General features: G+C 45.1%; 2 protein-coding genes and 1 long non-coding RNA gene across 4 annotated transcripts; 1 reads left to right on the top strand and 2 right to left on the bottom strand.

The window, feature by feature from the left end:
• Positions 1 to 303: 303 nt before the first annotated feature.
• Positions 304 to 7,827, bottom strand: LOC131703211 (peroxisomal membrane protein 11B-like). Its single transcript, XM_059006183.1, has 4 exons — positions 7,459 to 7,827; positions 2,686 to 2,801; positions 1,765 to 1,966; positions 304 to 807 (listed from the first exon to the last, which is right to left on the bottom strand). The coding sequence occupies exons 1-4, from the start codon at positions 7,512 to 7,514 to the stop codon at positions 420 to 422; spliced, it is 762 nt and encodes a 253-aa protein (XP_058862166.1). The 5' UTR covers positions 7,515 to 7,827; the 3' UTR covers positions 304 to 419.
• Positions 7,828 to 9,497: 1,670 nt separating this feature from the next.
• LOC117395440 (GTP-binding protein Rit1-like) lies at positions 9,498 to 22,540 on the bottom strand. Of its 2 annotated transcripts, XM_059005906.1 has the most exons (6): positions 22,358 to 22,540; positions 19,304 to 19,462; positions 17,276 to 17,332; positions 17,026 to 17,099; positions 16,501 to 16,692; positions 9,498 to 13,671 (listed from the first exon to the last, which is right to left on the bottom strand). In XM_059005906.1, exons 2-6 carry the CDS (start codon positions 19,413 to 19,415, stop codon positions 13,450 to 13,452), a joined length of 657 nt encoding a protein of 218 aa, XP_058861889.1. In that variant the 5' UTR covers positions 19,416 to 19,462; positions 22,358 to 22,540; the 3' UTR covers positions 9,498 to 13,449. The 2 variants fall into 2 exon arrangements, with proteins under 2 accessions (XP_058861889.1, XP_058861890.1); XM_059005907.1 differs by lacking the exon at positions 19,304 to 19,462 and having other exon boundaries at positions 22,358 to 22,537.
• LOC131703054 (uncharacterized) lies at positions 21,381 to 24,984 on the top strand. Its single transcript, XR_009309672.1, has 3 exons — positions 21,381 to 21,522; positions 21,693 to 21,816; positions 24,423 to 24,984. It is a non-coding gene; the product is annotated as an uncharacterized LOC131703054 (long non-coding RNA).
• Positions 24,985 to 25,261: the final 277 nt, after the last annotated feature.

The following is a 25,261-nucleotide window of genomic DNA, read 5'->3' as shown; positions in this document are numbered from 1 at the left end:
GTGTGTGCGCGTGTGTGTGTGCATGTGTGTGTGTGTGTGGCGTCCCCTCCCTCAGGGTTTCAGTTTGAGCCAGAGGTATGTGATGGTGAGGATGGAGAGCAGGGAGTGTGTGTGTGTGTATCAGTGTGTGTGCGTGTGAGTGTGTGTGTGTGTGTGGCGTCCCCTTCCTCATGGTTTCAGTTTGAGCCAGGGGTATGTGATGGTGAGGATGGAGAGCAGGGAGTGTGTGTGTGTGTGTGTGTGCGTGTGTGTATCAGTGTGTGTGTGTGTGCGTGTGTGTGTGTGTGTGTATCAGTGTGTGCGTGTGTGTGTGTGTGTGTGTTTGTGTGTGTATCAGGGTGTGTGTGTGTGTGTTTGTGTGTGCGCGTGTGTGTGTGTGTGTATCAGGGTGTGTGTGTGTGTGTGTGGCGCCCCCTCCCTCAGGGTTTCAGTTTGAGCCAGGGGTATGTGATGGTGAGGATGGACATCAGGGAGGAGGCGAGCCCGCAGGCCCCCACGAAGCCGGGGTTGGTTCTGTACAGACCCAGCCGGTCCAGCGGGATGAACAGGTCGCAGGTGTTCTTCAGCAGGTCCAGCAGCAGGGGCGGGTTGCACCGCAGCACCGTGGCCAGCAGGAGGAGCTGCGCTCGCAGGCGCTGGGGCAGCGCGGGGAGGCCCAGGCCCGACCCCGACGCTGCCTCCCTGCTCTCCGAGACGGGGCTGGAGCACACACTGCTGCCCTTGGGACCCCGAAGCTCTCTCTCCATCAGCAAGCTGAGCTCATAGACGTCCCGGCTCAGGTTCATGATCAGGGCAAACAGATAATACCTGGAGGGAGAGGAGGCAAGTGTTACTATTATTATACCCCTTCGAAAAGTTATGTTTTTCCCATGATTATACTGTGCATTTACCATAGTATACCCTGGTTTGCCATGTTTATCAATATGCTTTACCAGCCCTCTCTGTGCTTTACAATGCTTCCCTATGCTTTACCAGCCCTCTCTGTGCTTTACAATGCTTCCCTCTGTTTTACCAGACCTCTCTGTGCTTTACAATGCTTCCCTATGCTTGACCATTCCTCTCTGTGCTTTACAATGCTTCCCTATGCTTTACCATTCCTCTCTGTGCTTTACAATGCTTCCCTATGCTTTACCATACCTCTCTGTGCTTTACAATGCTTTCCTATGCTTTACCAGACCTCTCTGTGCTTTACAATGCTTCCCTGTGCTTTACCAGACCTCTCTGTGCTTTACAATGCTTCCCTATGCTTTACCATACCTCTCTGTGCTTTACAATGCTTCCCTATGCTTTACCATTCCTCTCTGTGCTTTACAATGCTTTCCTATGCTACAGTGATAGTTAGTGTATCGTTACCCCTAGATGATGATGTTATTATTATTATTATTATTATTATTATTATTATTATTATTATTATTATTTAGACCATTACTGTTTCTATTGCTATTGATATGCTAGTTCCACAAGTCAGACAGCAGAAGCACACCTGGTAATACTAGTTGTCTCTCTATTTCTTTCAGACGTGAATTGTCTTTAAGCAAAGAGTTCAGATTGCTGTGTGGTGCAGACAGTCAACAAGGTGTGTCCGCCTGATTTAACAGCGAGAATCCTAATGGGCAGAATACACGACACTGCCAGTGCTGCCTGACTTACAGGTCACCCTGTATCACCAAACTACAGCAGATTCCCTGGTGCTGTAAAACGCTCTAAAGAAATGGAGCTGTGACCTGGAGAGGTTGTTGGACCCCAGCCCCCCCGATCCAGTACCTGAAGGACCGCTGGCTCCACTTCTCCTGGTCCAGTTTGCGGACGAGCCCGGCTTTCCCGGCCCACAGGACGTTGTCACAGGCGAAGTACATGGCCCTGTTGAGGTGGGCGACGGTGATGCAGAGTCGCAGGACACTGTCGGAGAGGTGCACCCCCCGCTTCGCTGCCTCCAGAGCGTCTGCAGAGCTCCCCAGCCGAAACACTGTGGGGCACAGCCAGAGCAGATCAGAGACACAGGGACAGGACCAGAGAGGAACACTGTGAGGCACAGCCAGAGCAGATCAGAGACACAGGGACAGGACCAGAGAGGAACACTGTGAGGCACAGCCAGAGCAGATCAGAGACACAGGGACAGGACCAGAGAGGAACACTGTGAGGCACAGCCAGAGCAGATCAGAGACACAGGGACAGGACCAGAGAGGAACACTGTGAGGCACAGCCAGAGCAGATCAGAGACACAGGGACAGGACCAGAGAGGAACACTGTGAGGCACAGCCGGAGCAGATCAGAGACACAGGGACAGGACCAGAGAGAAACACTGTGAGGCACAGCCACAGCACATCACACACACAGGGACACGACCAGAGAGGAACACTGTGAGGCACAGCCAGAGCAGATCAGAGACACAGAGACACGACCATAGAGGAACACTGTGAGGCACAGCCACAGCACATCACACACACACAGGGACACAAGAGCAAAGCAGACGCTTCACGTGCATTTACCATGGCACGGTTCCAGGCATTTCTCTGCTTGATTAAAGAGCCATATTTTCAAAGCCTTTACTCCAGTCTTTAATTAATTAACTCCTATTTTTGCTATATCTCTCTGTGCTTCACCATGCGCTCACTGAGTTGTATTACACTCTGCTGTGCTCTTACTGTGGGAAGCTTTTATAAGGAGAAGAGCAGCACTACTCACACTTTCTCCCCAGGCTCATGTGAGCCTCCAGCTGCTTGATCTTTGCTACCAGGTCCGGGCTCGCCCCGCTCTTCTGGAAGGTGTACCCCAGGAGTGTGCAGGCGTACTGGGCAGCCCTGCAGACACAGAGAGGGGGAGAGATGGAGGGGAACGCATCAGCACAGCACTGAAAGGAGCAGTTCATGCACAAGTACTTGATCCGAGTGGGTCGTATTTTCACATGGACTGAATGGAACGAGAAAGGCTGTTCTGTGCTCGGCTGTGTGGATTCTCCAGACAAGCAACAAAGCCAGGTCAAGGCAGGTTTAGCGAGAAACAAAGGTCATAACTCGCGGAGCAACAGAACACACCAGCAAGGGAAATGTAAAAAGGAATTTTAAAAATGGCATTCAGAAAAGCAGCAGCGAGGTGATCGGCTTGTGTTTAAAAGCTGGTCTACAGCAGGACCCCGACAGGGGAGATTTCAATTTAGCATTTGTTGAATTCACACAGTGGGATTTACTGATTTGTATCAGGTTTTAAAAACTATTTTGCACCGGTTGAAAGTAATGGACAGCTGGTTACCTCTGCAATACTGGCACAGCAGATAACAGCAACAGCATGTGTCATAACATTACATTTCACATTATCAAGTGTGTGTGTGTGTATAGATAGACACACAGACATGCAGATATACAGTAGAACCTGTCATATTCGATCCTGTAAGATAGGATCCCCTCTATGAACTGATGGGCCTCTGGCATGTGTCATTTACACAGGCTGCTACCAACTGAACGCTGAATACTGCACTTTTTCAGTCACTTTAGGAGGCACTTTTTTACACAGAGAATCGTGAGGGTCTGGAACCAACTCCCCAGTAATGTTGTTGAAGCCGACACCCTGGGATCCTTCAAGAAGCTGCTTGATGAGATTCTGAGATCAATAAGCTACTAACAACCAAACGAGCAAGATGGGCTGAATGGGGCCTCCTCTTGTTTGTAACCTTTCTTATGTTCTTCTGGTTTTCTTTGTATAGCACACGAGCAGCACTGCTGTACCTGGCATTGTTCATTTATAATGCCCCCGTGCGGTTCCCATGAAATATACGCACCCTGGGTGGTGATTATCCCGAGGTGATCCCAAGGGCCTTTAACCCCCCAGGTGTGCGTATATTTCATGAGAGGCGCACAGCCCGAAGTGGTTTGCTTATAAAGCAGCTATTTAAACATTCATACAGTGTGAAGCAGCAGCTCATCCGTATGCAAGACAAGCGTATACGCTATTTTTACAGCAGTCATGTGATGCTGTTTAACCAATCAGAGGTGGGGGTTGTTTTTCCAAGCCGTATTATAAATAAAATAATAATAATAATAATAATAATAAATAAATCAGACAGACAGACAGATACAGATAGACAGACAGATAGACAGACAGATAGATAGACAGACAGACAGACACAGACAGATAGATAGACAGACAGATACAGACAGATATACAGACAGATAGATACAGACAGATAGACAGACAGACAGACGGACAGATAGATAAATAGACAGACAGACAGACAGATAGATAGATAGAGACAGATAGACAGACAGACAGGCAGATAGATAGACAGACAGACAGATAGACAGACGGACAGATAGATAGATAGACAGACAGATAGATAGAGACAGATAGACAGACAGACAGGCAGATAGATAGATAGACAGACAGACAGACAGACAGACAGACGGACAGATAGATAAATAGACAGACAGACAGACAGACAGATAGATAGATAGAGACAGATAGACAGACAGACAGACAGACAGATAGACAGACAGACAGATAGATAGATAGATAGAGACAGATAGACAGACAGACAGACAGACAGACAGACAGACAGACAGATAGAGAGACAGACAGATAGATAGAGACAGATAGACAGACAGACAGGCAGATAGATAGATAGACAGACAGACAGACAGACAGACAGACGGACAGATAGATAAATAGACAGACAGACAGACAGACAGATAGATAGATAGAGACAGATAGACAGACAGACAGGCAGATAGATAGACAGACAGACAGATAGACAGACGGACAGATAGATAGACAGACAGACAGATAGACAGACGGACAGATAGATAGATAGACAGACAGATAGATAGAGACAGATAGACAGACAGACAGGCAGATAGATAGATAGACAGACAGACAGACAGACAGACAGACGGACAGATAGATAAATAGACAGACAGACAGACAGACAGATAGATAGATAGAGACAGATAGACAGACAGACAGACAGACAGATAGACAGACAGACAGATAGATAGATAGATAGAGACAGATAGACAGACAGACAGACAGACAGATAGACAGACAGACAGATAGATAGATAGATAGAGACAGATAGACAGACAGACAGGCAGATAGACAGATAGATAGACAGAGACAGATAGACAGACAGACAGGCAGGCAGATAGATAGATAGACAGACAGACAGACAGTCAGATAGACAGATAGATATAGATAGATAGATAGACAGACAGATAGATAGAGATAGACAGACAGACAGATAGAGAGACAGACAGACAGCTGGATTATTATTAGATCCAGCATGATGTACTTCTAGAAGGCAGTGATAATGAAAAGGCAATCCATTTCACACTCCTAATGCACAGAGAGGCCCCTCTGTGCAGCCAGCTCCATGTGACTGTGTGGAACAGAAGGGCTGCATCCTCCACCTCCGCGGGACGCTCATCATGCTTGCTGGCTTTCTGCCTGTCACAATACAATGCTCTTGTTTCTTATGTTTTCAACGGCTCTAATAAGCTTGTCAAATTAAACCGGCGAAAACTGACAACATGACCCGCGCTCACATGGACCGCCTCGCTGCGTGTGAGAATTTCAGTCGGAGAGGAGGCTGGGTGTCCGAGCGCTAGCGTTGTGCGAGGAGGAACGGTCTTATCAATAGGCTGATTAGTGATCACCGAGGTTAACACTTAAGCAGGGATGGAAATAAGACTCCTACTGCATAGCAGTTTCACCCATTCCAGGTTTTATTACGAGCTCCATGAGCCACAGTGTCTAGGTAACAAGCTCAGGTGTGTCTTATTAAACTCATGGTAGTAAAACCAGGACTAGCTCTGAGTCTTATTTCGATCCCTGCTTAAGGATTCTGTTAAACCTAAAGTTAATCATTTAAAGAACAAGTAGATTCCATTTGTTTTTACTGCCCCTTGACTTTTTATGATGTTTTCAATCATTCTGTGTGGCTCTTATTGCAATTATTCAAGACTTCAGCTGCCTGTCATGGTGTCTAAGAGCCAGCCCAGCTCCATCCAGTGATCTGCCACTTTGGATCAAGTTTCCTTTAGTTTTACTCTGTCCACACACAGCAGTGCTATATATAATATAAAGACAGGTGATCTAGCCTTCGTTACACATACCTACAGCAGGCAACTGCAGAACAATATCTGTGTCAGGGGCCAGTTTAAAAAAACAAGGAATTGGAACCTACTTACTCTCTTTGGTTCACCTTGTCGAAATGTCCCGTTTGAACGTTGAGAGGTGTGTGTACAATCTCAGTGTTATTAGTGTTTGCAAAAGCTGGCTTACTAACAGCACAAGTTAGGAGTCCAGCTTCACTTTACCATCCGTTTGAGTTCAAGACATTATATCTGACCTCAGTGGCTGAACAGCAAGCGTTTATCTGTACTGTGCATTACACAGCACTTCGATAATGCATACCATGCATGGAGTAACACAAGAGACTTCAGCCAATTCAAGTATGCAAGGCTGAAACATCATGGGGTTTTGCACATGTCTTCCTAATTGAGAATGCAACCTTTGTGAGGCTGATTGGTCTCTCTCATGGTGACGGCTCTGCCTATTACACAAGCACTCTGGGGCTTTCCAGTAGCTGGAAAATGGTGACTTATCCCAGTCGTGTGACAGCTGTTTCAATCTCACTGAACTGGGGGAGCGTTTTCAAGTAACTTTGTCACAAGATCTCCGATAGCCTCACCAAATAATATTACTTCAAGCGAAACCTTTTCTTCAGGGATAAGGCTCCCATTGCGTGTTTTAGCTTCAGTGTATAGGTAACAAGCTTGTGTGTCTGATTCAACTCATAGTAAAACCAGGTCTGGATCAAACTGCATCGCAAAGGGTTGGGAGTTTTCACAGTGGCTCAACAGAGCTGTAAAATGCTCTACAGCCCAGCTGCTCCTTATCAGGGTGCAGGCTGAAGTGAAGCACGGAAACTTCTGAATACACCTGTCAGTAATTATGAAAGGGGATTTCAAAGACACATCTTTAATTAATTCCAATACAAGAGAAACGGCTGTCAGTGTCTATTAGTAAACTAATACCCGTCCAATCGAAGTAATGCAATCAAAAGGTGAAGATTGATTCTCGTTTTGTGATATTAACGCTGGTTTCTGTAAAGTATGACGCGAAGGCAGCACCTCTCATATAAGCAAAGTCACGCCTGCTTATAACGACCGGTCTGCTGTGGACCATTCCATTATTAGCGAACACGGGGGTCGCAGGTGGACTAGGGCAAAGTCACTATAGTTTAGACAGCTTGCTACCGTATCTTTTAAGCATGTTACAAACACAAATCGGCCATGCTGTAACATAAATACGTGTCTGTTTGCATACTATCTCAATGCCATGTGTTTAAACCTGCTTAGCCTACCTCCTGTACAGGTATCTACTTGAAAAACACGGTGTCTATTTCCCGAGGTCTCCTGTTTTTTTATTATTTATTTATTTATTATCCTTTCTCTTTTTATTCACCTGAACAACCTCTCCTTCGCCTGGCTCTGAGCGCTAAACCGGACCCACGAATCCATGCCTCCTTCCGGACTGACTATCAACTCGAGCCCCCGGTCTCGCCGCGGCCTCCGCTGAAGTCGGAGCTCCTCTCTGTCGGGTGCGGTGTTGGGAGCTCCTCCCGCTGCCGGCCTGGATCTCGTCTCGGGGTGGGGTGGGAGAGCCTGCAGTGGCCGGGCTCCAAGCTCTCTGCCGCGGGGAACGGGTCCCTAAACTATCGCCGAGTTCTCCAGGACCGTCTGAAAACCAAAACTTCCTCTCTACCGACGGGGTCTTGAGAGGGACAAAACTCAAAAGCGCGCCTTGGCACACTGCGTTATTATATTGATCGGAACGCATTTTCATAACGGTTGACATTATTTTGATATACAGATGTACATTTAATACATATTATTATAATAGGCTTCGGAACTGTAGGGCCGAAATAAGTCGTCACTTTGTTTGCAGTCCTGTTAGTTTACATTCCCCAGACTTATTTCTATCTGAGACAAGTACCACCACCATCTCGTGCGTGCACAAACGTCAAAGGAAGCCTTGATGCAAAGTGACGATCGCTAGATGGCGCTGGCTTGGTTCTAGCTGACCTAGCCTCGGTCACACTGCGGCAGGTGAGAGCCGCACCTGAACTCAGTATTTGTGCAATTTCAAAGATTCAGAATGATTTCAAACATCATTAAAGGCTATCATTAGCAAAACCACAAATGACCTTAATGCATTGTTAAGTGCCTCTAGGAGTACCTATAATCTCAGATCTCAGAGTCTTCTAAGTTTATCAGTTCCTAAAGTTCGTACAGAATTTGGAAAACAAGGCACTTAGTTTTCTAGCTCCGTGGTCTTGGAATAAACTTCTCAACGGGACTTTCCTGGTTAAATTTTTAAAAAGAGGGGTAAGGGGACAGTTAATACGCTGCTTACTGTTCAATTGTTTCGTTAGTACGGCTCTGTAGCATTTAGGATTTTATTCGTGTTTACCATGGCCGCGGTTCAACTTGTATTATAGCAATGTGGTATGGGCCTATGGGGGCGTCCCGTGAACAACACCGGTGCGACCCGGTCACTGCTCCTAACCGCGGTCACTCCACCCATTACACAGGACAGCACAGCGAGGTATTGTGCAGGATTAGTTAAGGCCCGCATTCCAAGCTCCGTGTTTATGGCATCGCGCAATTCCACGTCTCCACGCTCGTCTCACTTTGAAAATATGTTTTTTTTTTTTTCAGCGGTAAGGTCAACTTAACATATGATTCGTACACAGAGATGTTTTTAAAAAAAAATGTTTACCCAAAGTTCACCCTGCTGGTCAATCAAAAAAAAAAGTTCCGCACTTCGTCCACATGGGGGCAACATTTTACAAAGGCTGATGAAACAAACTATCCCATTGAGGAGAGATTGTATTTGAACTAAATACATATACAGAACATAAACCCAACAGTACAACTCTCTCACAGTTTATGCGGTTCCACTTTAATGAAAAAAAGATATCAGGGAGACAAGAACAATATTTTTATTTTTAAACAAACGTTTCACACAAACTGTTAACAAATTGCCAAATGGAAGAAACAAGTAAACGACGCCAATGAAAAAAAAATCTATACAAAAGAAATCCTAATTATCAGTTAAACGAGTCCTTTCTGGTCCGGTTCCAAACAGCGTTCAATACAGGTGGGTGTTTAGGGTAGTGCAATTGGTTTGTTTAAACAGTAGGGAGCTTTTATAACATTGTGTTATTTTATTTCTTCATAAGCCCGTGTTAAGGTGCTTTCATCAGAGTTCAGACGCTCCATGCCACAGAGACGTGCACCGCAGGCTAGCTAGGACAGCGAAAGTATCTTTATACAAGAGCCAGCGCCATCTAGTGGTCTGCCAATGCACAGCTTTGCACTCGACGGAGAATGTTGCAGTACTCTTCAAATTAGAATGAATGTCAAACTTTTATTATTAATATTATTCAAACATTACAAGTAAAAGTTCTGTAACAATCCTAAATATGAATTCAACAACAATTCTGGTTTATTGTAAGGACCTGGCACTTTATTGTTAGAATCTTCATACTTACAAAAGGAAATCACAGAAGGCATTTATTTCAATATTTGAAGGAAGTCATTCTCATGAGTTTTTGTAACATTTACTAAACAGAAACAAAAACTAAAACAAAAATACAATAAATACAATTCCACATGTAGGTGCGCACAGTCATTAGGAAACACGATGCTGGGAATCTCACACCGTGCATCCTTCGTAGGTCTCCGACATTCAACACGGCTTCTTCAAAACGGAGAGACGAGTTCAGAAAAGAAAGTGCAAATCCAAGGTTCCAGTCTCAGCACAAATCGGGCGGACAAAATGAATACCAAACAGTCTCTCTCCCCCCTCCCCTCTCTCACTTTAATGCTATAGGGTGTGCTGATAACGCAAAACAAGAAACACTGTCCTTTCCCCACCTTTACAACCCGGATGAGAGGAAACTGAGCTTCCAGTCGGCTTTTAAAACAATGCAGAAGTGAATTGCCATAGATTGGTACTAAATTGTAGCGATGAGAGGAGGAGAGATTACTTTGTTTTGAGTACTTTTTTTTGGGGGGGGGGGGGGAGGGGGGGATATAATAATAATCTTTATTTTTATATAGCGCCTTTCATACTGGAGCACCATCACAAAGCCCTTTACAAGATAACAGACTAGGGTGTGTGAACTATGCATCAGCTGCAGAGTCACTTACAACAACGTCTCACCCAAAAGACGGAACACAAGGAGGTTAAGTGACTTGCTCAGGGTCACACGAGTCAGTGGCTGAGGTGGGATTTGAACCGGGGACCTCCTGGTTACAAGCCCATTTCTTTAAGAACACATGAAGAACATAAGTTTACAAACGAGAGGAGGTCATTCAGCCCATCTTGCTCGTTTGGTTGTTAGTAGCTTATTGATCCCAGAATCTCATCAAGCAGCTTCTTGAAGGATCCCAGGTTGTCAGCTTCAACAACATTACTGGGGAGTTGGTTCCAGACCCTCACAAATCTCTGTGTAAAAAAGTGCCTCCTATTTTCTGTTCTGAATGCCCTTTTACCTAATCTCCATTTGTGATCCCTGGTCCTTGTTTCTTTTTTCAGATCAAAAGAAGTCCCCTGGGTCGACATTGTCTATACCTTTTAGGATTTTGAATGTTTGAATCAGATCGCCGCGTAGTCTTCTTTGTTCAAGACTGAATAGATTCAATTCTTTTAGCCTGTCTGCATACAACATGCCTTTTAAACCCGGGATAATTCTGGTTGCTCTTCTTTGCACTCTTTCTAGAGCAGCAATATTCTTTTTGTAACTAGGTGACCAGAACCACACTGCCTTATTTCTCCAGTCACAATGCTGAGGGGTAATACAGCAGAACCTCTAATCATCCAAACTAATTGGGACCAACTAATCAAATACAACTGGGAAAGTGTTCATACAAACAACCCCTTTATCTTTAAAACAGCTCACACTGCAGTCGCACTGCAAACACCAGAGACTGAGGGCTGAATGGTGCATATAAACCAAACCTACCCCAAATAAAACAAGCAGCTGAAGTATGTCATCACAGTGAAACGAGAGATCTATGAAAAGCTTGCTTACTTTTAATAAAACTAACAAGTCAATCTTACCTAATAGGAGTTGCAATTCATTTGTAGGTATTACAGTTTCTTACATTCTATGTAAACTGTGTATTTAAAATGCTACTAAAGGAATTACATTTACTGATATATAAAAAAAAAATACTGTATTGCAGTAATAGGCTATGATTCAAATGCAATGCCACATGTTCTCCACCTGGCAGGGTCATATTACCCAAAGGTAATGGCATTAAAAAAAATAAATAAATAAATCAAACCAAAGACAGGAAAATTCAAGACCTATGAAATGACGGTGATGCACATCCGAGAGGATTTCCTGCGAGTATTTTACCAGCTCTGCTGTGTAGTTTAAGAAGCAGGAGAATGGGGTTTTAAAGGCTTGGAAAAGCATCGTACTGAGTGTGCATCGGTCTATATCAGCCTGGGAGGGGGAGATGGAAAGCGACAGAGAGACTCTGCGTTCAGCTCATCATTGATTCTGCAGAAGCTGCATTGGAGCTCCTTCCCTCGGAGTCTGATCTCACTCAGTGGCGTCTCAGCCAGAGCTCCCCACCAGGAACGGGAGGCGCAAGTGGACAGTGTCCTGTCGGGTTTGGAGGACACGGACAGTTAGGTCAGTGTATCCAGGAAAAGGGTCAAGTTGTGTGACCCAGCGTCCGAGCAGAAGGATTCCTGGCCTGAGGAGGAGTCGCTGTTCTGTCTGCGGGACAAAAAGGAAGTGGACCGAGGAGGAGACCACCTGGGTAAGGGAAGGGGGCTCAAGACACAGGGAAGGGAAATGGACGGCCGTCCTACAAAGCTACCCCTTTAAGTGAAGTTGTCATGATCAAAGGCAGGTGGATGACCATGAAGAGGGTTAAGATGATGTAAAGGTGGAGGAGGGAGGAGTCAGAAGGAGAGAATAGACTGCGTGTGTGTGTGGGGGGGGGGGGGGGTTGGCTGAGGGAGCAGGAGAATGGGGTTTTAAAGGCTTGGTTGACATTCTGCTCAGGACAGCAGGAAGAGCCTACGGATCTCAGAGCTGTTCACTCCAAACTGTCATTAGCGCACCCCATAAAAGATAAACCACTTCTTATAATCCTAAATTAAAATAAATGAACTTCATACTACAATACAATTGCGAGATGATTCTTTGTGGTTTGGTGGCTGTGCTGGCTGCGGTGTCGAGTAACTCACTCTGGGAGTCTCGCTGTATCTAAGAAAGCACAAGGCACTGTCTGGCAGCGCACAGCAGGGTCAGTGCAGCACAGTCAACCAGGTTTAACAGCCCGCAGTCCCACAGCAGAGCTACACAACCAGAGCAAGAAAACTGCAACCTAATAATCAATAACGTGGGTGTGAGACACAGAGAGGGAATCAATAATCATCGACAGCGCGTCTCTGTCTAAACAGCACCTCAGAACACAAATCCATTCTTTTTTTTTTTACCCTTACCTTGTGCTCTTGCAAAGCAAAAAAATAAATCTAGTCCTCCGAACATAAAATTCAGAAAATTAATCATTTATAACGCTGCAGTCGGGACCCACCAATAAGAGGCCATGCATGCAGCCTTATAACAAGAATATAAGTGCTAGTGTAACCACATTATGAGCCAAATTAAGAAATGCTAAAACAAACCTAAATCCCACTACAAGTCCAACAGTGTAGGTATCTGCTGTTTTTCTTCATGTATCGAGTGGATCGGGCGATGCTGTATCATCCATAACCATTAAAACAGTCAGTAGTGCTGGATTGAGAAATACTGAAAGAGGCTTCCAACTAGACCAAACCATCTTCCAAGCTGCTCTGCGCACGAAGGGTTAAAGCACTGAGCTCCGATCCCATGGTGTCAGGAAGGTGGTTTCGGAGAGGGAGAGTAGGCGTGTGTTTCTGTAAGCGTTTCAGTGTGCCTGCATGTAACCTGCATTGCACGTGGACCCGGGCTGTGCTGTGTGGTCCAACCAAGCGACCGGAGAACCCCACAAACACATGGGGGACGGAGGCTGGATTAATATAGAGTTAGAGAGCAGACGTACTCAGAACTGCCGCGGTTTAGATTATTAAAATAGAGTGTTGTGTGTGTGTGTGTCAGTGTGATCTGCTCAGCTTTAGGGCTTTTTACTTCCAGCACAGTGATCTGAACCAATTTAAAAAGAGAGGCACTCTGTGTGTGTGTGTGTGAGACAGTGCGTGTGTGAGAGACAGTGCGTGTGTGAGACACAGTGCGTGTGTACAGTGTGGGAGACACAGTGCATGTGTACAGTGTGGGAGAGAGACAGTGCTTGTGTACAGCGTGTGAGACACAGTGCGTGTGTACAGCATGTGAGAGACAGTGCGTGCGTGTGAGAGTGCGTGTGTACAGTGTGTGCTCCCGGCTCAGTCCTTTTTCCTCCTGAACGGTGATTTGAGTCTCTTCCAGACCGAGGTGTGGTGCCGGCTCTTCCTCTCCATGGCGATCACAGCCTCTTTCTCGTGCTGTCGGATCTGCCGCACCAGCGCCACGAACACGTCGTCGATGAACAAGCGGAACGCGGCCGAGGTCTCGAAGAATGGGCACTGGAACTCCCGCGCCAGCCCCTGCCCCTCCTCCCGCGACACCTGCGGGGGCAAGACGGGCTTCACATCAAACAGGCCTGGAAGAAACCTTCCTTCATATCACTCAACAGAAACAAATCTATAAAAACCTAACTTAAATAAAGTCCTTGAATTGATTTCATAATCTCTGTGCATTAACTGAATATTTCTTAAAATGTTTAAAAAGAAAGGACTCCGATTTACAATACTATAAAGACTGTTCAAGATTTTTGTTCCTTTGTCTGCGATCAAAAAATAAATACATTTAAAACCATCTCCACGGACGGGAGGCTCCCATTGCATAGCAGTTTGATCCATTCCTGGTTTTACTAGGAGCTTAATAAGACACACCTGAGCTTGTTACCTATACACACTGGGGCTAATCAAGCTCATCATAAAACCTGGAATGGGTGTAACTGCTCTGCAACAGGAGTCTTATTTCCATCCCTGATCTCTGAAACATCAAAACTGGCTTTAAAAATGAGTCCTGGACAAAAACCTTCCTTAAAACCAGTCCTTGCAGTACAGTGTAGAGGGCCCAGCAACAGTGAGCAGAATATTTAAACAGTGCCTGTGTTAAGACTCCACTGTTTAGATCAACTGATTCGACTGAAACTGTATTAAAATGAAGATAACCCTTCCAGAACTGCGCACTCTCCACTCAGCAGGGACGCAGAGGAGCAGCGATGACTGACTCCGAGTTGAAGCTGTTCGCTTCACTGGAATCCTTGGCTTCTTGTTTTTTCCAGATCCCCAGTGACTGAATTGTGCAGTCAGGCGCGATGTGTGTTTGAAGCTGTGTCCAGCAGCAGCTGCACTGTGTGAATTTCTTGTCAGAGTCACTGTGTGTGTGTGTGTGTACTATATACACACATATACATATATTATATATATATCTTTCAATATATAGTCTCACTCAAGCCTTTAGACACAGGAAGCAACAGCGTGTGTGACTGTGGTTTGTGTATTTGTGTGGGGGGTGTGTGTGTGTGTGTGTGTGTGAATGTGTGGTTTGTGTATTCTTAGAAAAGTTTCCAACAGCAAACGCACAGCAAAGTGTAATAAAGCACAGCGAAAGCATGGCAAAGCATAGGCAAGGATTGCAAAGACCAGCACCGTATAGTAAAGCATATTAATAAACATGGCACACCAGGATAAACTATGGAAAATGCATTGTATAAACAGGAGGGAAAAATGCCATGGTAAACTTTTATAAAAGGTAGTGTCAGTGCATGCGGGTCCCCTATTGTTTCTGTCTAAAGCAGTCAAGCTTCACTCTGTGTCTGTGTCTGTGTGTGTGCATTTCTGTGACTGTCTGTGTGTATGTCTGCTATATTCCCTATATCAGTATCTTACATTGTGCCTTAACTGCATGCTGTGATAGGAGCACAAACACACTGACACACACACACCCGCACCCTGACACACACACACTTGATCAGTGCCTTGCTTCCTGCAGCAGCCTCTCAGTGACTAACAGAGGAAATACGAAGTTCTTTAAAAACTCAGAGTGCTATTATTAGTGCATCTGCCTCCCCTCAAGCTTTTATTAAGATATACAAATATCCCTTTCCTGGGCCGCTCCTCCCTCGCACACTGCCACAGATCCTCTCTAGGGATTCCAGGGGTGCTGAATCACCAGCCATCACACCAACCTCCACTATCCCAGCCAGACCCTGGGCAACCCTCGCCCGCCCTCGCCATGCGATGACACAGACGTGCTTCACAAGCACTGCAGAACATCACAGAACGGTTTACAGCATTTCAAACTGAATCGCAATTGCTGTGAGATTTTGTTCTGGGGGTCTTGCCTGTCTCGGGTGTGTCAGTGTGTGTGTTTCTCTTACCGTCCGAGGTGTGTGTGTGTGTGTGTGGGTGTGTTACCAGTCTTGTGTGTGTATAAGTGTGTGTGGGTGTGCGAGTGTCTTGTATCTGTCTAGGGTATGTCAGTGTGTCAATGTGCGTCTCTCATCACCTGTCTGAGATGTGTGTGTCTCTTCCCCGTCTCAGTGTGTGTATGTGTGTGTCTCTTCCCCGCCTCAGTGTGTGTGTGTGTGTCTCTTCCCCGCCTCAGTGTGTGTGTGTGTCTCTTCCCCGCCTCAGTGTGTGTGTGTGTGTCTCTTCCCCGTCTCAGTGTATCAGTGTGTGTGTGTGTGTGTGTCTTACCTGTTTCAGTGTATCAGTGTGTGTGTGTGTGTGTGTGTGTGTGTCTCTCTTACCTGTCTCAGTGTATCAGTGTGTGTGTGTCTCTTACCTGTCTCAGTGTGTGTGTGTGTGTGTCTCTCTTACCTGTCTCAGTGTGTGTGTGTGTGTCGCTTACCTGTCTCAGTGTATGTGTGTGTCTCTTACCTGTCTCAGTGTCTCAGTGTGTGTGTCTCTTACCTGTCTCAGTGTATGTGTGTGTCTCTTACCTGTCTCAGTGTCTCAGTGTATGTGTGTGTCTCTTACCTGTCTCAGTGTCTCAGTGTGTGTGTGTGTGTCTCTTACCTGTCTCAGTGTGTGTGTGTGTGTGTGTCTCTTACCTGTCTCAGTGTGTGTGTGTGTGTGTGTGTGTGTGTGTGTCTCTTACCTGTCTCAGTGTATCAGTGTGTGTGTGTGTGTGTCTCTTACCTGTCTCAGTGTCTCAGTCTCTCTTACCTGTCTCAGTGTGTGTCTCTTACCTGTCTCAGTGTGTGTGTGTGTGTGTGTGTGTGTGTGTGTGTCTCTTACCTGTCTCAGTGTATCAGTGTGTGTGTGTGTGTGTCTCTTACCTGTCTCAGTGTCTAAGTGTGTGTGTCTCTCTTACTTGTCTCAGTGTGTGTGTGTGTCTCTTACCTGTCTCAGTGTCTCATTGTGTGTTTTTGTGTCTCTTACCTGTCTCAGGTGTTGCAGGTCGGACTTGTTCCCCACCAGCACAGCGGGCGTGTCGGCGGTCCTGCGCACGCGGTGGATGAGCTGCTTGAACTCGCGTGCCTCGTGGAAGCTGCGCCGGTCTGTGATGGAGTAGGAGATGATGAAGCCCTCGCCGGCGCGCATATACTGATCCCTCATCGCAGTGAACTCAGCCTGGGGAGAGGAGGGCATCACACAGTGAGACAGACTCACCGAGACACCGAGGCGCAGACCCACACACTCCGAGACACACCGAGGCGCAGACCCACACTCAGAGACAGACTCACCGAGACACTGAGACACAGACCCACACACTCCGAGACAGACTCACCGAGACACAGAGACCCACACGTTGCATTGACACATTTAAGCTAAACACCATGAAAGTTCAAAAATGTACTTAAAGACTTAATTAAACCGCTGTTTAGAGTTTGCAGGTGTGTGACACTGTACGGATATACGGTGTCGAAGCACCCTGAAAGTGAAGCCACTCTCACTCTCTCTCACCTGTCCAGCAGTGTCCAGTATGTCCAGGTTGGCTGGCTCATTGTCGATTCTGATCTGAGTTTTATAAGCATCCTCTGGAAAAAAAAAAAAAAACACCCACATGCACACCGTCACGTTACGCAGTACAGAACCACTGCAATGACAGTCTGTCTGACTGCAGTGCCATTGAGATCATTCGGGTCCTTTCCCTCTCTCTCTCTTCCCACTCCCTCCCTCTCCTTCTCTATTCCCCTCCCTCACTCCCTCTCACCGATGGTGGGGTCGTGATCCTCTGGAAACCTGTGGCTGATGAACTGCATGATTATCGCTGGAGAAGACAGGAAGAAAATAAGAAAACATGTGATCCGTGAAACATGCCAACGCATTTAAAAACCTTCCTGTCCTCCTTCAAGAACTGTGTATAAGGCTGTACATTTCTCTCAGGGCCTGGGCAACATGTCCGAGCCATTCGAAGCTTTGCTCGCTTAGTTTTACAGCGTCACCCTCGATAAAACGATCGCCTTTGGTTGTTCTTTATTCACCATATTACCAATCAGATACTGTGCCCTGATTATTTATTCAAACTGGACACTTCTTATTGATAATTGTATCCCTTTCTCTCACTTCCTGTAATCAACCTGCTTGTTCTAGATCAGACCATCAAGAGATTTTGGAGGATTCATTTAAATAAGTTTAACTTAATTTAATTGGAAAAGGAGGAAGAAACTAATTCAGTCTCCCCTCTATTGTGTGTGTGTGGGGGAGAGAGAGAGAGAGAGAGAGAGAGAGAGAGAGAGAGAGAGAGAGAGAGAGAGAGAAAAGAGAGAAAAAGAAACGGAGAGAGAGAGAGAGAGAGAGAGAGAGAGAGAGAGAGAGAGAGATTGAAATGTAGTGTGTGTGTCTGAGGGAAACTAACTGGAAAGTCAGAATTAATGGCAGTTAAAACAGGATTGAAAGGCACTTGTGACTGCAGAGGTTGCTGATCAAGCTGAAGTCTCTATGCTGTCAATGGACTCTGTAAGAGGTTTGTGAATTGAAACCGTACTCTGCTGTTTTATCACAGGAAGGAAGGATTTGCAATCCCAATGAAAGCTAATAACCTACAAATAAAAGTGCCACCATTGCCCGGCCCTTGGCAGGTGAATCCTCCTCCACAGCACTGTCCTACTGGCCTAGTGACTTTCATAATCCCTTGGTACTGTTCATCTGAAACGCCATTCTGAATTATTAACATGAATTATTCCTGAATGAATCCCCGTGCCAGCGTCTGCGTTTTTTTGTTTTTTTTATTACTCTACAGCTGAGCTCGACAGCACCTACTCCAGGTGAGGCCGGCGTCTCCATGGTAACAGCTGCTTTTCATCTCAGCCTGAAACAAGGCAACGGTGTTGCTAGGCGACAGGTAGCTGCATAGCAACAGGCTCACTGAAGCCCACAGGGGCTGGGAGTCTGCTGTTAGGGGCCCTTTGTAAAGTTGCAGCAGCTATGATCTTAAAAGTTTCTCGTGGAGACTTAAAAGCTACTGCAGCTCCAAAATGATTGCATTAATCTGCCTGTTGCGTTACTTGTACTAGCTGCATGGGTCTCCAGTGTGCAGTTTGAAAAGAAGCAAATTGTATATTTTAATTTTGATCAAAGGACTACTGACAAAGGAAGTGCAATCTCACTGCAAATATTACTGTATAATAATAATAATATTATGCAATAGGGCAGCAGTGTGGAGTAGTGGTTTGGGCTCTGGACTTGAGCGGAGGGTCGTGGGTTCAATCCCAGGTGGGGGGGACACTGCTGCTGTACCCTTGAGCAAGGTACTTTACCTAGATTGCTCCAGTAAAAACCCAACTGTATAAATGGGGAATTGTATGTAAAAATAATGGATAAGGGCGTCTGCTAAGAAATTAATAATAATAATAATAATAATAATAATAATAATAATAATAATAATAATAATAATAATAATAAATTGGTTTTGTGAACCATTTTTGGTTTTTTTTGCTTCTGAAGAAAGCGTCCTCAATGCATCGGTTATTGTAGATTGTTACTTGGTCGATATACGATGTAGGATTTTTTGTTAGATAAAAACTAAATGAAAATGAGACAGAACATGCATGTTCATACCAGCTATAAAAAAAACCACATTCTTCATTCAAGACCCACTGGTGAACTAAAACGAGCTGAGCTTCTGTCCTTGTATCAGGATACAAAGGAGACGTACCTCTGTTATTACGATACAATGTATTTCATGCACAGAAAGCATCCTTGATTCAGCGATACGAAGCCTCACACCCCTGGTACTCACCACTCTTGCCCACCCCTCCCTCCCCCAGCATCACTAGCTTGTACTCGCGGGACTGGCCTGAAGACACAGAGCTGGGCTGCCGGCCGCTGCTATTGGAGGAGCAGGAATCCATTGTCTTCCTGTTGCCGCGGCGATGATGATGAGGTCACAATACAGAGCCTTAGGAGAGAGGTAGAAGGTCAGTGAGGAGTGACACAAAGACCCAAGATCCCTCAGACTTATAATAAGCTGTGTGTCGGGCGTCTATTACATAATGGTAATAAGAGACACTTTGCTCACAATGTATTAACATGATCCAAATCACAGTGTGGAGTAGTGGTTAGGGCTCTGGACTCTTGACCGGAGGGTTGTGGGTTCAATCCCAACTGGGGGACACTGCTGCTGTACCCTTGAGCAAGGTACTTTACCTAGATTGCTCCAGTAAAAACCCAACTGTATAAATGGGGAATTGTATGTAAAAATAATGTGATATCTTGTAACAATTGTAAGTCGCCCTGGATAAGGGCGTCGGCTAAGAAATAAATAATAATAATAATACCGCTGGTATGTCAAAATCCCACTGTAGCTGCCCTTACACCTTCTGTCAGTCTGAAGGGTACAGTTTGCATACTGTGGTCTGATCGTGCCAACTCCCTCATTAATGAAATTTATAAACCTCCGTTCAGATTACAGGAACAGAATTACCAGGGCAGCTGTTAAGAGTAACTGTATGGAAGCAAGAGAAAAGAAATTTATCACTTTGGATAAAATTCACTAGATGTGATCGAGAAATGACAAACTCTGTTTTAGAGCAGGTGCAGTGACTTTTTATTGTGCTGGTTAACAATTGACATCACGAAGCTGCTGCAAAATGATCTGTGGATCTCGGGCAGGTGTTGTGACTCTTGGTCTCCCAGTTGGTGGCTCTGTCATTGACAGAGTGTGTCTGGTTATACCGTCTCGTCAGGTTTGAAATCGCTGGCTGTGAGCCCTCAAGACGGCGAGCCACAGCACGCTGCCCTAGTCCAGCCTCCAACATGCCGATCGCACGAAGGCGCTGCTCTCTCGACAGACGTGGCATGTTGTTTTTTTTTTGTGATTTTCTTTATTGCTTTTATTCAAGCTTGCAATTCAACAGCTGAAATCACTCCATATCCAGCGTCCAATCAACTGTCTCACTAATGAGGTGATTAAGTGCATCTGCTTCAGTCATAGTCACTCAAGCGTGTCATGGTCAAGGATGAATGATCGAGTGTTTAAAAGGAAACCAAAAACATTTTGTCAATGTCCATCGCTTATATACCTTTTTTTCGAAAATAAATGTGTTATAATAGTGATAAGTTTCTTTTGATGCTCTCTCTATATATATAGTACACACACACACACACTGCAGGCAGTAGACTATGTGCACACAGCCCTCCCCCACTCCGTCACATGTCAGAGGTCCTAGCATGCTGTCACGAGCATGCCTTTAAACTAGGAGTTCCTCTTTCACACATTTTAACAACTGGAAGTCGCCATGGATAAGGGCGTCTGCTAAGAAATAAATAATAATAACAATAATAATAATTTAAAAAGCACAGCTAATGAATTATTATTATTATTATTATTATTGATTTCTTAGCAGACGCCCTTATCCAGGGCGACTTACAATTGTTACAAGATATCACATTATTTTTACATACAATTACCCATTTATATGGTTGGGTTTTTACTGGAGCAATCTAGGTAAAGTACCTTGCTCAAGGGTACAGCAGCAGTGTCCACCACAAGGGATTGAACCCATGACCCTCCGGTCAGAAGTCCAGAGCCCTGACCACTACTCCACGCCCTATGTGACGTCATTTCCATCAAGCCATTTCAAATAGCTGCATCACATCAACAGCAGGCTGTACTATATTCTTGTAAAGTCATTTCAAAAGGAGCTGTATGCAGTGGTTTACTTATCGTTGCGTCTCATTATGAGATCGTCCAAAAAACAGCGGTTCTGTGGCGACTTCAGGCACACGGCGCCTGATTGGTTCACTGGCTTGACTTTAGGATCCAAAAATGAACTTGTAGTGTCATGGCCAGGTCTAGATCCCCACAGTATACCAGCTGCAGTACCGGCATCAAATTATACGTGCAAAACAGTACAGCGTTACTTCTTGGGGCATGTGAATAAATGTGTGAGCTTTGATCACAAATAAATACGAAAATGACTACCATTCCCCTACACTGTGCACCGGCAAAACGCAAAGGTAGCAGGAAATCAGCAAGTCACATTTTTGAGGCAACAACTTGAATCTATTTTATATTCATTTGTTAGCATTTCAGCTATTTTATTTATTTATTTAAACTCTAATGGAGTCATAGCTGTAAAATAAAATGCTTCTGCTTGATAAACACGTATTTATTTATTTTTGTTCAGTCGTTTCAGATTTGTGTTTAACCGCCACCTCAGGTCCGAGGCTCTCCGATCCTATGCCGCCCCTCACCGAATGTAATTCCAGCGAGACGCCGAGGCGCCTGGTTGCCACTAGGCCCAGCGTCGGGTAATGTCAGTATTACATTTTTTTTCCGCCACCTCTTATCGAATTAAATTACGTTACAGGTAGAAACAGAAAAGAAAAAGCATAAAACACGCAAAAGTTTGAACTCGTTTGAAATACAACTTTAATAATTACGACAAACAAATACTGAGTGTTGTTGCCAAGGGCGTTGTGCGCGATACCGGCAATTTATATCTGTATCGTGTAGACAATAAAATTTTCCACAAAGGGAAAAAAATAATAATAATAGTTAAATGTATAAATGTATAAATATTTCTGCTGACACCATTATCATAAAGTAACCTTTCAGCGAAAAAAAGTATTACAATGGCCGATACAATACAAGTTAACGGTAAGTTATATTAATGTAAATAAAGGCCAAAAAGATTTATTTTCACTTCAGTGGCAACCGAACTTCACAACTCTCTTCAAACTCGTAAGATTTAAACGGTTTTTTTTTAAAAGGGAAAACATAACGTATTTAAAGAAACCCCAAACTTTTCCAGCTTCGTGGGAAAAGCTCTATAAAGTTGAATTTGCTTACCTGGGTCAGTACGCTTCCAGCTTCATAATTATTTAAACTTTTTTTGAACACCCAAAAAAAAAAGATCCCACAGCAGTTTATGAATTTGTGGTGTAAACAAGCAAGCAAATGCACTGGGTGCGTTCCCGGAGATCACTCTGCGCAGAAGCTGGACGATTCAGCCAATGGGTGCGTTCCCGGAGATCACTCTGCGCAGAAGCTGGACGATTCAGCCAATGGGTGCGTTCCCGGAGATCACTCTGCGCAGAAGCCGGACGATTTAGCCAATGGGTGCGTTCCCGGAGATCACTCTGCGCAGAAGCTGGTCGATTTAGCCAATGGGTGCGTTCCCGGAGATCACTCTGCGCAGAAGCCGGACGATTTAGCCAATGGGTGCGTTCCCGGAGATCACTCTGCGCAGAAGCTGGACGATTTAGCCAATGGGTGCGTTCCCGGAGATCACTCTGCGCAGAAGCTGGACGATTTAGCCAATGGGTGCGTTCCCGGAGATCACTCTGCGCAGAAGCTGGACGATTTAGCCAATGGGTGCGTTCCCGGAGATCACTCTGCGCAGAAGCTGGACGATTTAGCCAATGGGTGCGTTCCCGGAGATCACTCTGCGCAGAAGCTGGACGATTTAGCCAATGGGTGCGTTCCTGGAGATCACTCTGCGCAGAAGCTGGACGATTTAGCCAATGGGTGCGTTCCTGGAGATCACTCTGCGCAAAGCTGGACGATTTAGCCAATGGGTGCGTTCCCGGAGATCACTCTGCGCAAAGCTGGACGATTTAGCCAATGGGTGCGTTCCCGGAGATCACTCTGCGCAGAAGCTGGACGATTTAGCCAATGGGTGCGTTCCCGGAGATCACTCTGCGCAGAAGCTGGAGGATTTAGCCAATGGGTGCTTCACAGAGATCATTCTTAGAAGATCATTGGCTAAAATCGACAGATTCTGCACAGAATCTGCGCAGAATGATCTCCGTGAACGCACCCACTGCTTTTGCGTTAGAAAGGGCGTTTCTCAGGTCCTAAAGCCCGCTCTGTACAGTGTCGAACAGGGCAGGGCAGGGCGGTCCGGGTTCAAATCAACTTAAAAACTGTGCCAGATCGCACTCCTTGCGTTAATTACGCAAACAATGACAATCATATTAAAATATGATCCCAGAATAATATTGTTCATATAATTTAAAAGTATGCCCAATGCTAAAACATGTATCAACTTCACTAGTGTGTAGATTCATGGTTACTATGCTGTTCAAAGTTATAAAGCAAGGTGAGATAATGAGCTAATGCAGTATTTTGAATTGAAACTGCTCCATAAAACTGATCTGTTGCTGTCACTTGTGCTGCAATGCTACAGCTTGCCCAACTGCTACTGAGCTTGGAAGCTGTAAAACTGCCTGGCAGTTCTAGTTATTATTTTTGTCTGTTCTTTGCCTACCACAATATATGTACAATTGTCTGCTGTATGAAAAATAAAAACACAATATGCACAAATAAATTAAACACACTAAATACATACAAAGTGACTTGAAACAGCAGAACATGTACAGGCAGCAGCCTTTTGGGGGTTTCTTATTACTAGTACATATTCTACCACCAGTATGAAACCACTAAGTAGACTGCTGAACATAGTTTAATATCAGGATCTAAAGAAAGAGTTTATATTTTATTGTCTTTAAAAGTAAAATCTGCTGTGCACAAAAATGTATTATTATTAGTTTATTTAGCAGACGCCTTTATCCAAGGTGACTTACAGAGACTAGGGTGTGTGAACTATGCATCAGCTGCAGAGTCACTTACAACTATGTCTCACCCGAAAGACGGAGCACAAGGAGGTTAGGTGACTTGCTCAGGGTCCCACAATGAGTCAGTGGCTGGGGTGGGATTTGAACCGGGGACCTCCTGGTTACAAGCCCTTTTCTTTAACCACTGGACCACACATCCTCCTATGTGCAGTTGTGAAAGAAACACCTTGTAGGAAACACGTCTTCTCATTGTAAAACACCTAGCACTTCACTGGGTAAGAAAGTTCTCGATTCCCATGCCTTCCCGTCAGTAAATCTGTTCTGCCTGCACTCCCTAGGTCATTTCGGCAGTGACTTCATCGCCGTGTGTCCGGCTGAAAGCGTGTGCCTGTGAACGGGGGAAGCAGCTGGACGGTCAATGACAGGAAAGAAGCCAGCGAAGGGGTGGGAACGATTTCAACACATCCTCCAGGGGGAATGATCAGAAGGTGCAACACTATCCGAAAAGCATGGCTTTGCAAAGAGATTACATAGCACCAGACATCAGGTTTTAAAATGCATTTTCTACTATGACGTGTTTCTTTCAAAACTCCACAACTGGGACCAAAATAAGCAACAGAGGTGCTTAACAGGTTAGAGTAATGGAATTATTTTGCAGCAGCCTCCAACGCACAGTATCAGAATCACACAACAGCAGCACCCAGCGTAGTTGCAACGTTTCTTGACCCAATGCAGAAGTTTCATTCCAACATGTTCTTCAATAGGGTTGTTTTATCTATGGTGTACTGTTCATGAATCACTCTGTATATCCCTAGATAGTGGCGCTTATAAATAATATCTCCTTTGTGTCACTGCATGTAGAATTGTACCATGTTACGTTCCTGTGCTATAATTTATAATGCTTGTGTTTTTTTTTCAAAGTCTTGCCAGGGCAACTTCTACACCATAGGATTCACATAAACAGTTTTAACAGCGTGAAAAGGGTTTTTAACAATGGTGGCGGAAGAATGTCCTTACCAGGTGTCATACCAACTGAATAAGCGGTTCACTGTGTACAAATGTACGCGAGACATACAGACCCTAATGTCTACAAGGATAACGCCTTGCTGTTCTGCATTGCATAGTGCCTTGCAGGACAGTTAACTGGAAGTAGTTGAATTCATGATCAGCATGTTGC

This window comes from Acipenser ruthenus, chromosome 32 (assembly GCF_902713425.1).
Source record: "Acipenser ruthenus chromosome 32, fAciRut3.2 maternal haplotype, whole genome shotgun sequence".
Classification (NCBI taxonomy): Eukaryota; Metazoa; Chordata; class Actinopteri; order Acipenseriformes; family Acipenseridae; genus Acipenser; species Acipenser ruthenus.
Note: the sequence above shows the minus strand (reverse complement) of the source record. Positions and strands in the feature narration are given on the sequence as shown.

What these genes read in the sequence shown, in the direction of transcription:
- LOC131703211 (XM_059006183.1), bottom strand. Translation starts at nt 7,514, where the DNA reads ATGGATTCGTGGGTCCGGTTTAGCGCTCAGAGCCAGGCGAAGGAGAGG. An exon ending in CATGAGCCTGGGGAGAAAGT is followed by an intron (nt 1,967 to 2,685) that starts GTGAGTAGTGCT and finishes TGTGCCCCACAG; the next exon opens with TGTTTCGGCTGGGGAGCTCT. An exon ending in TGGAGCCAGCGGTCCTTCAG is followed by an intron (nt 808 to 1,764) that starts GTACTGGATCGG and finishes CTCTCCCTCCAG; the next exon opens with GTATTATCTGTTTGCCCTGA.
- LOC117395440 (XM_059005906.1), bottom strand. Translation starts at nt 19,415, where the DNA reads ATGGATTCCTGCTCCTCCAATAGCAGCGGCCGGCAGCCCAGCTCTGTG. An exon ending in GGATCACGACCCCACCATCG is followed by an intron (nt 17,100 to 17,275) that starts GTGAGAGGGAGT and finishes TTTTTTTTCCAG; the next exon opens with AGGATGCTTATAAAACTCAG. An exon ending in TACTGGACACTGCTGGACAG is followed by an intron (nt 16,693 to 17,025) that starts GTGAGAGAGAGT and finishes TCCTCTCCCCAG; the next exon opens with GCTGAGTTCACTGCGATGAG.